Raw genomic sequence first — 13,136 nt, forward strand, 5'->3', positions numbered from 1 at the left:
AATTTCCCCTTTGCGGGATTAATAAAGTACTATCTTATCTTACAAACCTTACATAGTGTACAATCACAGGAGGCTGCTGAGGGGAGGACGGCTCATAGTAATGGCTGGAATGGAGCAAATGGAATGGCATCAAACATGGAAATCACGTGTTTGATGTATGTGATACATTCCCACTAATTCCGCTCCAGCCGTTACCAAGAGCCCGTCCTTCCAAATGAAGGTGCCACCGACCTCCCAATGTCATATATTTTCAGATTTGCTCAGTAGATAATATAACTATCCCACTGACGTGTCACTGACCTGTAGTGAAGGTAAACGTCAAGCTTGGGATGCTCGAGCAGTTGTCCTTTGAGGCTGTGACGGTGACATTGTATTCACTGCCACACTGCAGCTTAGTCAGAGCACAGTTAGAGTCTGTGGTGTTACATTCTACTGAACTACCCTGTACGTCTGATGCCCGAGCACTGTACACCACCCCCTGTGCATTCTGGGAGTCCCAGGTGACCATAGCGATGTTGGTGGAGCAGTCCACAGTGGCTGAGAGGGAGGTAGGGGGGCAGGGTGCTGGGGGGCAGAGTGGGAGAGGGGGCATGGTCAAGACTAACATACAGTAGATCAACCATTAAGTAATGGTCATCAATTAAACAACGTCTTCCTTGTTTTCTTACCTGTTGAAATCTCATTGGCTGCGCTGTGGGATCTGTTGCAGGATTGGCCCTGTGCTACTATGGTAACGTTGTAGGCGTTGCCACAGCTCAGGTTGGGGACAACACAGGAAGTTGTATTGGTGTCACACATCATGACGTTACTTCTGTCTTGCACCATGGCGTGGTAGCGGGTCGCCCCGACACTCGGTAGCCATGAAACATTCAACCTTCCAGACGTGCAGTCCAGTTGGGTTTCCACAGATTGAGGAGAGCAGGGAGCTGAAGGGGAAAAAAGGCAGACGAAAGCTCATGAAAGAGTGAATAAAAGAGTGTCAGAATGTTCTATAGTGGAGGTAGAAAATATGGACTGTTAAACTACACTGTATTTACCTGTAGTGAACGTTACAGCCTGACTGCCTGGACCAGGACAGCCGGTGTGCATTGCTACAACAACAACAGAGTATTCCTGCCCGCATGCCAGGTTTTTAAGCGAACATTGTGTGCCTGTGTCGCTGCAGGAGGACTTGTGACCATGGTTACCCTCCGCCTGTACGGTGTAGGCTGTAGCTCCCACGGCACTGTTCCAAGTGATGAAGGCCATGTCTGTACCACAGTCTAGACTGGAGGCTATGTTAGTGGACACGCAAGGAGCTGGAGAGAGAAAGGGATAGAGGGACAGAGAGAGAGGGACGGAGGGAGGGGTGAAGGGGAGAGAGAGAGAGAGAGAGGGATGGCCGTAGAGAGAGAGAGAGGGATGGAGGGAGAGAGAGAGAGGGATAGAGGGAGAGAGATAAAGAGATAGAGGTAGAGAGCGGGGGATGGAGGGAGAGAGAGCAGGATGGAGAGAGAGGGATGGAGGGAGAGAGAGATAAAGAGATGGAGAGGGAGAGAGAGAGGGGAGCTTTATCTAAGCAGCTTGGTGGTAGGCCATATTTTGCTCCTGATAATGGCTTTTAAATAACATCAAAAAGTTATATTGTGTGGCCTGGGGCAATACATTGTATTGTATTCATGTAAAATGAACGAGGTAGAACTGTTTTATATTTATCATACATTTCCTCTGTCAAATGTACGAGAACTGTAGGTGCACGAGTACCTGTGAGCATCTGCATGGGAGAGCTGACCTCGCTCATGCACACGTTGGTATGGCCCATGACGCTGAAGGTGTACATCTCGCCACAACTCAGCTGGGAGAAGGAGCAACTGGTCTCGTTGGTGCTGCAGCTGGTGTTGGTGCCTGACATGTCCGTGGCCGTCACCGTGTAGTTCTGAGACGTGCTGGTCAGATCCCAGATCACCGTGGCAACGTTGGTGCTGCACTCCAGGTCCACCGTGGTGTTCTGGGGCTTACAGGGGGCTGGAGAGGGGAGAGGGAGACAGGGGAGAAGAGAGTGGAAGGGAAAGGGGGAGAGAGGTGTTAATAACTAATGCCCAGTTTCTCCTGGTCAGGTCACGTGGGTCAGGACCCTCGTCATTTCATTTCTCGACATATTCACACTAGCTTTTTATAATGAGGTCATGTATTGAGCATATTCTAAGTGCTAGTGTGGATATTGGAAAATACACCTAATTTGTCAGAACTAGAGCCCACGTACCAGACTGAACACGGTAGTCTGATCCAGCGATGATGGAACAGTTGATGGAGGACGAGGTGACAGCCACCTCGTAGGTCTGGCCACACTGCAGATTGGGGATGCTGCAGGAGTTAGAGGTGGAGTTACAGGAGGCCTGGTAGCCGTCACTGCCGATGGCCAGGGCTGTGTAGGTGTCGTCTGCATCCCCAGTGGTCGGCTGCCACTGGACCGCTAACATGTTGGAGATACAGTCCAGCTCTGCCAACACGTTCCCAGGCAGACAGGGGGCTGGGCGAAGGAAGAGAGAGGAGAGTGAAATGTGTGATTGTCTTACATATGTGACATATTGGGTTTTGAAAGCACAAAAACAGAATGACTGTGTAAAGAGTGCAGTGTGTTTGGGGGAGTTTATGTATGTCTTACCTGAGTCAAATTCAATGGTGGCGTGTAGAGTACTGTTGCAGGAGTCAGTGGAGGCAACCAGTGTAGCCGAGTACGTCCGCCCGCAGTGCAGTTTCACCGCACAGGAGGTATCGTTGGAGGTACAAGAAGCCACGTGCCCATGGCCACCCGTCACCTCAGCGACATAGTAGGAGGCACCAACGCTCTCGAACCAGGAGATGTTGCCTCGGTTGGTTCCACAGTCCACATGTGCAGCCAGGTGGGTTGGCTGGCATGGAGCTGATGGGCAGAGAGACAGAGGTCATGTGATGAGATGTCAGCCAATGGGTGGTGAGCATGTGTTTCACCCAAGCAGAAGATTAGCAAATTGATCATATTAGGTTATAATTAGTTATTGAACCAACAGTGAGGCTCTGCTTACCTGTATCCATCTCCAGTGGACGGCTCAGACTGCTGTTGCAGGTCCCGTCGCTAGTGACGACCTGGAATTCGTAGCGTTCCCCGCACTGCAGGCCGGTGATGAATAGGGAGGTGTTAGAGGTTGGGTATGAAGTGGTGGTGTTAGCGCCCCCTATCTTCTGGGAGTGTAAGATGTAATTGGCCCCGTACACTGGGCTGGCATCCCAGGTCAGGGACAGGATGTTGGTGGAACAGGACACCATGCCCTCCAGGTCGATGGGTGGACACAGTGCTGAGCAGTCCAGAGACAACAGAAGTTCTAGAGTATACAGTTGCTAACTCAAGTCCAACAAGTGGGAATGTAATGAAGAATGGAATCTTGGACACCCAGAACTAAAATCTTGCGTTAATGTGTCAGATCCTCCATCAGGTTCAGGGGAAAGATGTATGAGTGATAAAGGAATTTATATGTTTAAAGTAATGACTAAAGAATTCCACCCTGAAACATATAAGACTATGTGAAATGTATTAGAATTATAATACTATATAATCCAATAATGTATGTGTGGGACAAGTTAAGAGGGAGAAAACAGAGGCTGGTAGACTACACATGACCTGACAACAGGAGGGCCCTTCCAAGGCCTCTCTAATCTAGGGAGGAGAGGAGAGAACGGTGAGAAACTGCCAAGGCTGGTAGAAAAGTGATAAAACTGTCTGTGTCCGTGTGTGTGTGTGTGTGTGTGTAGAGGGGGTTATAAATAATGTTCAAATTTTGGTTGACTTTAGAACGTTCTAGTGAATAAAGCTTACAAACCTTTTGCAGAATCTCGAGTCTTTGCCTATTTATCATTAAACCCAGGGTTTTACAAACTTCGGGGATTGGTCAAAGCTTAAATAATTGTTTAGTTATCATCATTGGGATTGAAAATTATCGTGACAACTTGGTACTTCGAGCCGGATCTCAGTACCTGTTTCTGTCGTCCCATGGGAGCGCCAAAAACCGTGCACGGGCGGATCGTAGATCCGTAGATTAAAGACCTGGCCCCATTCTGAGGGTTCTTTACAGGCCAGTGGCGAACTGGTACACGACAGAAACGGTGACGAGATCCAACCAAAATTGAATCTCAGCTGCAAGGATAAGGTCAGTAATCTTTATTCAGTAGTTTGGGGTTAAATTCTAAACTTACTAAAATTGACTTAGAAGCATTGGTCAAGATAAATGTGAGGGAGGACTTTAGCTGTATAACTAACAGTATTGATTTGTATCGGGTATACTGTCCGTATAATCTAATGTAGAGAAAGTTTAAATACAAAAGTATCTATGTTAGTGTTGGCGGCACTGGGTAACAGATCACTGAAGCAAAGGGACAGGTCTGAAATGATTTGTGGTAGTTAAGGCCATTACCAAAGGAAACTAGCCGGTATCGAGATAGTCCAAGACTGTTGAAAGTACACAGGGGGATTGAACTTGTTTGGCGTGGAGATACATTAAAATAGTTAACAGATAGAAATCCAATTGAAAAGGGTTTAGGATTATTGTAAGAACGCGCGTAGGTAAATAACAACCATATAACCCTATACCGTATAGGAACATTTTCTGAAAACCAATAGAGGGCACCATGGGTGGAAGAGTTGAGGAATGAGGTACACCCATAGATTGTGAGAAGGCACATAAAAAGTTTTCAACAAGGATAATTACTTGTGTCTAAGATAGATATATTAATCAGTTGAAAGTCATAAGAAACTACGGGAAAATGGGCTGTTAACCAGGGCCTTACAACCCCTGGGAAATAGCCTATAGTTGTATACACGTGAGACCTAATGATCTGTCAAAAGTCATACAAATAATTATTCTAAGATCCTAGGAGAGATCAACGGGAGGTATTTATCAACATAGAAAGTAAAAGTACACACACATAGGTAATAACAGTAGAAAGCACACACATAGGTAATAACAGTAGAAAGCACACACATAGGTAATAACAGTAGAAAGCACACACATAGGTAATAACAGTAGAAAGCACACACATAGGTAATAACAGTAGAAAGCACACACATAGGTAATAACAGTAGAAAGCACACACATAGGTAATAACAGTAGAAAGCACACACATAGGTAATAACAGTAGAAAGCACACACATAGGTAATAACAGTAGAAAGCACACACATAGGTAATAACAGTAGAAAGCACACACATAGGTAAAAGCACATACATATAAATTGTGAGATTAAGGCAGATACATAAGACGTGTGTAGATAATCAACAGAAACAGCAGGTTGGGGACTAGACACAGCTACGGTGTGGCTGTCTGAAGCCCGGAAAAGGAGGCAAGTGGAAAGGAAAAGAGAAGAAAGAACAGAAAGGAGCAGAGTATCTAATAGTAACTATCGGGGTAATTGTAGATAAGGGAGGATTCAAAGGTAGGAAACCTGGGAAAGACAGTGGTAAATGGACCGGGAGCGATTGGAAATGTTTTAATTGTGATCAAACTGGCCATTTTGCTAGAGACTGCAAGGCATAAACCAGGGCATATTTCCAAAAACTGTAAGACCAAAGGGAAAGGCAGGAGAGAAGATAAGGGGCCAGCTTCTTCAGGCAGAAGTTTGCATCCTGTAGCTCCAACTCCAAAAAGTTCTGGGACACCGTGAAGTCCATGGAGAACAAGAGCACCTCCTCCCAGCTGCCCACTGCACTGAGGCTAGGTAACACGGTCACCACTGATAAATCCATGATTATCGAAAACTTCAATAAGCATTTCTCAACGGCTGGCCATGCCTTCCGCCTGGCTACTTCAACCTCGGCCAACAGCTCCGCCCCCCCCGCAGCTCCTCGCCCAAGCCTCTCCAGGTTCTCCTTTAACCAAATCCAGATAGCAGATGTTCTGAAAGAGCTGCAAAACCTGGACCCGTACAAATCAGCTGGGCTTGACAATCTGGACCCTCTATTTCTGAAACTATCTGCCACCATTGTCGCAACCCCTATTACCAGCCTGTTCAACCTCTCTTTCATATCGTCTGAGATCCCCAAGGATTGGAAAGCTGCCGCAGTCATCCCCCTCTTCAAAGGGGGAGACACCCTGGACCCAAACTGTTACAGACCTATATCCATCCTGCCCTGCCTATCTAAGGTCTTCGAAAGCCAAGTCAACAAACAGGTCACTGACCATCTCGAATCCCACCGTACCTTCTCCGCTGTGCAATCTGGTTTCCGAGCCGGTCATGGGTGCACCTCAGCCACACTCAAGGTACTCAACGATATCATAACCGCCATCGATAAAAGACAGTACTGTGCAGCCGTCTTCATCGACCTTGCCAAGGCTTTCGACTCTGTCAATCACCATATTCTTATCGGCAGACTCAGGAGCCTCGGTTTTTCTGATGACTGCCTTGCCTGGTTCACCAATTACTTTGCAGACAGAGTTCAGTGCGTCAAATCGGAGGGCATGCTGTCTGGTCCTCTGGCAGTCTCTATGGGGGTGCCACAGGGTTCAATTCTCGGGCCGACTCTTTTCTCTGTGTATATCAATGATGTTGCTCTTGCTGCGGGCGATTCCCTGATCCACCTCTACGCAGACGACACCATTCTATATACTTTCGGCCCGTCTTTGGACACTGTGCTATCTAACCTCCAAACAAGCTTCAATGCCATACAACACTCCTTCCGTGGCCTCCAACTGCTCTTAAACGCTAGTAAAACCAAATGCATGCTTTTCAACCGGTCGCTGCCTGCACCCGCATGCCCGACTAGCATCGCCACCCTGGATGGTTCCGACCTAGAATATGTGGACGTCTATAAGTACCTAGGTGTCTGGCTAGACTGCAAACTCTCCTTCCAGACTCATATCAAACATCTCCAATCGAAAATCAAATCAAGAGTCGGCTTTCTATTCCGCAACAAAGCCTCCTTCACTCACGCCGCCAAGCTTACCCTAGTAAAACTGACTATCCTACCGATCCTCGACTTCGGCGATGTCATCTACAAAATGGCTTCCAACACTCTACTCAGCAAACTGGATGCAGTTTATCACAGTGCCATCCGTTTTGTCACTAAAGCACCTTATACCACCCACCACTGCGACTTGTATGCTCTAGTCGGCTGGCCCTCGCTACATATTCGTCGCCAGACCCACTGGCTCCAGGTCATCTACAAGTCCATGCTAGGTAAAGCTCCGCCTTATCTCAGCTCACTGGTCACGATGGCAACACCCATCCGTAGCACGCGCTCCAGCAGGTGTATCTCACTGATCATCCCTAAAGCCAACACCTCATTCGGCCGCCTTTCGTTCCAGTACTCTGCTGCCTGTGACTGGAACGAATTGCAAAAATCGCTGAAGTTGGAGACTTTTATCTCCCTCACCAACTTCAAACATCAGCTATCTGAGCAGCTAACCGATCGCTGCAGCTGTACATAGTCTATTGGTAAATAGCCCACCCTTCTTCACCTACCTCATCCCCATACTGTTTTTATTTATTTACTTTTCTGCTCTTTTGCACACCAATATCTCTACCTGTACATGACCATCTGATCATTCATCACTCCAGTGTTAATCTGCAAAATTGTAATTATTTACCTACCTCCTCATGCCTTTTGCACACATTGTATATAGACTCCCCCTTTGTTTTCTACTGTGTTATTGACTTGTTAATTGTTTACTCCATGTGTAACTCTTTGTTGTCTGCTCACACTGCTATGCTTTATCTTGGCCAGGTCGCAGTTGCAAATGAGAACTTGTTCTCAACTAGCCTACCTGGTTAAATAAAGGTGTTCTCAACTAGCCGACCTGGTTAAATAAAGGTGTTCTCAACTAGCCTACCTGGTTAAATAAAGGTGTTCTCAACTAGCCTACCTGGTTAAATAAAGGTGTTCTCAACTAGCCTACCTGGTTAAATAAAGGTGTTCTCAACTAGCCTACCTGGTTAAATAAAGGTGTTCTCAACTAGCCTACCTGGTTAAATAAAGGTTAAATAAAATAAAAAAATAAAAAAATAAAAAATACAGAAAGAGAGAGACAGAGACAACGAGAGTGAGAGTATTGAGAATCATCGCAGGAGTAATGTTTGGACCTTTAAATTAGTGCTATTTTCTGGGAATTGTCTCGGTAGTACGTGCCTAATTTTACAACTACAGACAATTATAAATAATGTTATTTTGATCATTTCAATAGCTTTCTTTGGTGGTTCAGTGGTAGAATTCTTGCCTGCCATGCTGGAGTCTCAGGTTCATTTTCTGGCCTATGCACAAATTGTGAGAGAGTTGTGCCCACCGAAATGTGTTTTTATTCTAAGGGGTTGACTGATGTATTTGATAAATTTGGCGATTTACATGTTACTTTTAAAGTCTTGGACATTTCATAATTGTGAAGCCGAAAGAGAAGAGAAAGTTGTCAAGGTTGCTTTTAATCTTAACATAGAGGTAAGGCAGAACGTTGTTTGAGTAGGGGTTCTATTTTTGCCTACTGGTAAGAATAGGAGAGTTGGTTGTGCGCGCTGGGCTATGTTGGGCTGTAAGGGATTCAGGTGTGAATAAGGAAAAGTAAAGTTCTGATATTTGTTGCTTGGTGAATTTGAGCAGGAATGTATTCTAACATTATAATCTGTTTCCATTACATGGAACAATATCTGGTCATTACTGAGTGGAGGGGAGCCTGGACATTTAGAATCTTGAATACAAGACATGCGTCAGTGTATTGCACAATATTTTTTCCAACTGAGGAGCTCATGCTTTCTGAGAATGTAACATTATAGCTATTGAGCTTCATATCAAGCACTTTGAGAGGCTGTTTGCAGACAGACTGAATGGGTTTTAATGTTGTAAAGCAAGCTTGGGCCAAGCTAGTCAGTTAGTCAGTATGTTAAGTGGGTGAGTATCATAGATTTGAAGTACAGTTTGTTACCTCTGTAGTCAAACAGTTTCATATGTTTTGGAAGGTTGAGTTTCGTTATTTGAGTTACCTTTTTCATTTGCTTTTTAAAAGAGAGGTTGGAATCAAGTATGATGCCGTGATACTTCAAATCAGATACCACCTGGAGCTCTTCCCCTGATACATAGACATCTGTCTCAGGGGCATCAGTTGTTTTCTTGGTGAGGAACATGCAGACTGTGTTTTTTTTATTGAGATGCAAACAGTCCCTGAGCAACTTTTTCATCTGAATCATTACAGTAGTGAGTTCTTGTGTAGCTTGTGCATTTATCACTATATCATCTGCATACATTGGCACTTCAGACCCTGTACAGAAAGAAGGAAGATCATTAATGTACGAACTGAACAGTATTGACCTTTGGGGCATGCAAACATTGTAGCTATGAGTGGGAAAAGTTAGTTTTAGCTCTTACGATGATGAAACAGCACAAACTTTTTAAAGGTTTGAGATTTGTTAAACAACAGGATTCTTTCTTCCCAGGATAATTGTATCTAAGGGTAGTGCATGTTCAATTAAGTACATATAAACAGTGAGGAAGTTTAAAACTAATGATTTGAGGGAGTACAGTGCAATTATCATTATTATTAGGTTTTGTTTGTAGTCAACGTTTGGGTTTCTGTATCAGTGTAGTATAATGAATGCTGACCAAGTGGTTGTGTTTTTTTTCTGGGAAAATTAGTGTTTCATTGTCTGAATGTTTCCTGGGGCTATAATCGTGGGGAGAGTGAGTAGAGGCCGTAAATTTGGGTAGTTAGCTGTTGTTGTATGCAGATGATATTTTTGTGAGAAATTTAACACAACAAGGCTGTGAAATTGATATAATAGTATTATTAAATTTAGTTGTTGAATAAGGTTATAAAGTAAGCAAGAATAAGTTTTAATTATGGTAGACTTAGGTTAAGTATTTAAGACATATTTTAAGCCTGAAGGAGTAATAATAAAAGGGAAAAGATTGTGGCCCATTCAGCTTCTGGACATCAGGTAATGGAAAGCCTGTCTGCTCCATAGGTTCTAAAAAACGCCAGAACTAAAATCTTGCGTTAATGTGTCAGTGGCGGAAAAAATCTTCACAGCGGAACAAAGTCCCTGGTTGATCTTCACAGCGGAACAAAGTCCCTAGTTAATCTTCACAGCGGAACAAAGTCCCTGGTTAATCTTCACAGCGGAACAAAGTCCCTGGTTAATCTTCACAGTGGAACAAAGTCCCTGGTTAATCTTCACAGCGGAACAAAGTCCCTGGTTAATCTTCACAGCGGAACAAAGTCCCTGGTTAATCTTCACAGCGGAACAAAGTCCCTGGTTAAACTTCACAGCGGAACAAAGTCCCTGGTTAATCTTCACAGCGGAACAAAGTCCCTGGTTAATCTTCACAGCGGAACAAAGTCCCTGGTTAATTGTCTCATCCCACAGTCTGTTGAGAGATGCTATGATATCTTTCTATGTTACGTGCGTCTGTTCATGAGAGATTATGAAGGATGTAATCGAGTTCTAGATCTACAAGATATTCATCACAGAGAGATCAGACAGACTCTGTCTCTTCTCACCTGTTCTGAGTTCAACGTCAGGGCTGGGGTCGCTATGGCAGCCCCTGTCCATGGTAACCACGGTGACAGCGTAGGTCTCGGCGCAGTGCAGGTCGGTGAAGGAACAGTCGGTGGAGTTGGAGCTGCAGGTGTGGGTGTGTCCGTCGTCACCTGTGGCTGTTGCTAGGTACATGTTCTCCCCGGCAACGGCCGTCCAGGAGACAGTGCCCATGTTGCCATCACACTGCAGAGACGTTGTGACATTGGTGGGGGGACAGGCACCTGTAGGGAGAGAGAAAGAGAGAGAGAGGAAGAGAGAGGGGAGAGAGAGAGAGAAGGGGAGAGAGAAAGAGAGAGAGGGAGGGTGATGGAGAAAGAGAGAGACAGAGAGAAGGGAGAGACAGAGAAAAGGAGAGAGTATTATTTGTATTTTTGACAACGTTTACTTTTACTTCATCACATTTCAAAAGACAGTGATATACTTTTTACTCCATACATTTTCCCAAACACCCATTGTTCCTGTTCCCAAGAAAGCTAAGGTAACTGAGCTAAACGACTACCGCCCCGTAGCACTCACTTCCGTCATCATGAAGTGCTTTGAGAGACTAGTCAAGGACCATATCACCTCCACCCTACCTGACACCCTAGACCAACTCCAATTTGCTTACCGCCCAAATAGGTCCACAGACGATGCAATCTCAACCACACTTTACACTTCCCTAACCCATCTGGACAAGAGGAATACCTACGTGAGAATGCTGTTCATTGACTACGGCTCAGCATTTAACACCATAGTACCCTCCAAACTCGTCATCAAGCTCGAGACCCTGGGTCTTGACCCCGCCCTGTGCAACTGGGTACTGGACTTCCTGACGGGCCGCCTCCAGGTGGTGAGGGTAGGTAACAACATCTCCACCCCGCTGATCCTCAACACTGGGGCCCCACAAGGGTGCGTTCTGAGCTCTCTCCTGTACTCCCTGTTCACCCACGACTGCGTGGCCAGGCACGCCTCCAACTCAATCATCAAGTTTGCGGACGACACAACAGTGGTAGGCTTGATTACCAACAACGAGGAGACGGCCTACAGGGAGGAGGTGAGGGCCCTCGGAGTGTGGTGTCAGGAAAATAACCTCACACTCAACGTCAACAAAACTAAGGAGATGATTGTGGACTTCAGGAAACAGCAGAGGGAACACCCCCCTATCCACATCGATGGAACAGTAGTGGAGAGGGTAGTAAGTTTTAAGTTCCTCGGCGTACACATCACAGACAAACTGAATTGGTCCACCCACACAGACAGCATTGTGAAGAAGGCGCAGCAGCGCCTCTTCAACCTCAGGAGGCTGAAGAAATTTGGCTTGTCACCAAAAGCACTCACAAACTTCTACAGATGCACAATCGAGAGCATCCTGTCGGGCTGTATCACCGCCTGGTCCTGCAACTGCTCCGCCCACAACTGTAAGGCTCTCCAGAGGGTAGTGAGGTCTGCACAACGCATCACCGGGGGCAAACTACCTGCCCTCCAGGACACCTACACCACCCGATGTCACAGGAAGGCCATAAAGATCATCAAGGACAACAACCACCCGAGCCACTGCCTGTTCACCCCGCTATCATCCAGAAGGTGAGATCAGTACAGGTGCATCAAAGCTGGGATCGAGAGACTGAAAAACAGCTTCTATCTCAAGGCCATCAGACTGTTAAACAGCCACCACTAACATTGAGTGGCTGCTGCCAACACACTGACTCAACTCCAACCACTTTAATAATGGGAATTGATGTAAAATATATCACTAGCCACTTTAAACAATGCTACTTAATATAATGTTTACATACCCTACATTATTCATCTCATATGTCTACTTATATACTGTACTCTATATCATCTACTGCATCTTTATGTAATACATGTATCACTAGCCACTTTGAACTATGCCACTTTGTTTACATACTCATCTCATATGTATATACTGTACTCGATACCATCTACTGCATCTTGCCTATGCCGCTCTGTACCACCACTCATTCATATATCTTTATGTACCTATTCTTTATCCCTTTACACTTGTGTGTATAAGGTAGTAGTTTTGGAATTGTTAGTTAGATTACTCGTTGGTTATTACTGCATTGTTGGAACCAGAAGCACAAGCATTTCGCTACACTCGCATGTTATCTGCTAACCTTGTGTATATGACAAATAACATTTGATTTGATTTGATTTACATGTTGACAGGAAATGTTAAAATTCACAGACTTATAAAGATAACATCTCTGATCATCCCTACTGCCCTTGATCTGGCAGAATCACTGAACACAAATGCATTGTATGTAAATTATGTCTGAGTGTTGGACTGTGCCCCTGGTTATCCGTCAATAAAAATGTAATACAACTTGTGGGATATGAAGTGGTGTTGTTAGCACCCCCTATCTTCTGGGAGTGTAATGTGTTATTGGCCCCGTACACTGGGCTGGCATCCCAGGTCAGGGACAGGATGTTGGTGGAACAGGGCACCATGCCCCCCAGGTCGATGGGTGGACACAGTGCTGAGCAGTCCAGAGACAACAGATGTACTAGAGTATACAGTTGCTAACTCAAGTCCAACAAGTGGGAATGTAATGAAGAATGGAAACTCGGACCCCCAGAACTTAATTATTGCGTTAATGCATC

At 45.3% G+C, this 13,136-nt stretch overlaps 1 protein-coding gene across 3 annotated transcripts in view; it reads right to left on the minus strand.

Annotated features, from left to right (window-relative positions):
- Window positions 1-13,136, minus strand: part of LOC116358645 (uncharacterized) — a 98,116-nt gene that overhangs the window by 18,554 nt on the left and 66,426 nt on the right. For all 3 annotated transcript variants that reach the window (XM_031810762.1, XM_031810761.1, XM_031810763.1), the window contains 8 exons: window positions 10,490-10,750; window positions 3,045-3,314; window positions 2,645-2,902; window positions 2,243-2,509; window positions 1,744-2,004; window positions 1,038-1,298; window positions 669-926; window positions 301-564 (listed from right to left, as the gene is read on the minus strand). In XM_031810762.1, the coding sequence (XP_031666622.1) occupies window positions 301-564; window positions 669-926; window positions 1,038-1,298; window positions 1,744-2,004; window positions 2,243-2,509; window positions 2,645-2,902; window positions 3,045-3,314; window positions 10,490-10,750 (2,100 nt within the window). The remainder of the gene's footprint in view (window positions 1-300; window positions 565-668; window positions 927-1,037; window positions 1,299-1,743; window positions 2,005-2,242; window positions 2,510-2,644; window positions 2,903-3,044; window positions 3,315-10,489; window positions 10,751-13,136) is intronic.

Source organism: Oncorhynchus kisutch, linkage group LG30 (genome assembly GCF_002021735.2).
Source record: "Oncorhynchus kisutch isolate 150728-3 linkage group LG30, Okis_V2, whole genome shotgun sequence".
NCBI lineage: Eukaryota > Metazoa > Chordata > Actinopteri > Salmoniformes > Salmonidae > Oncorhynchus > Oncorhynchus kisutch.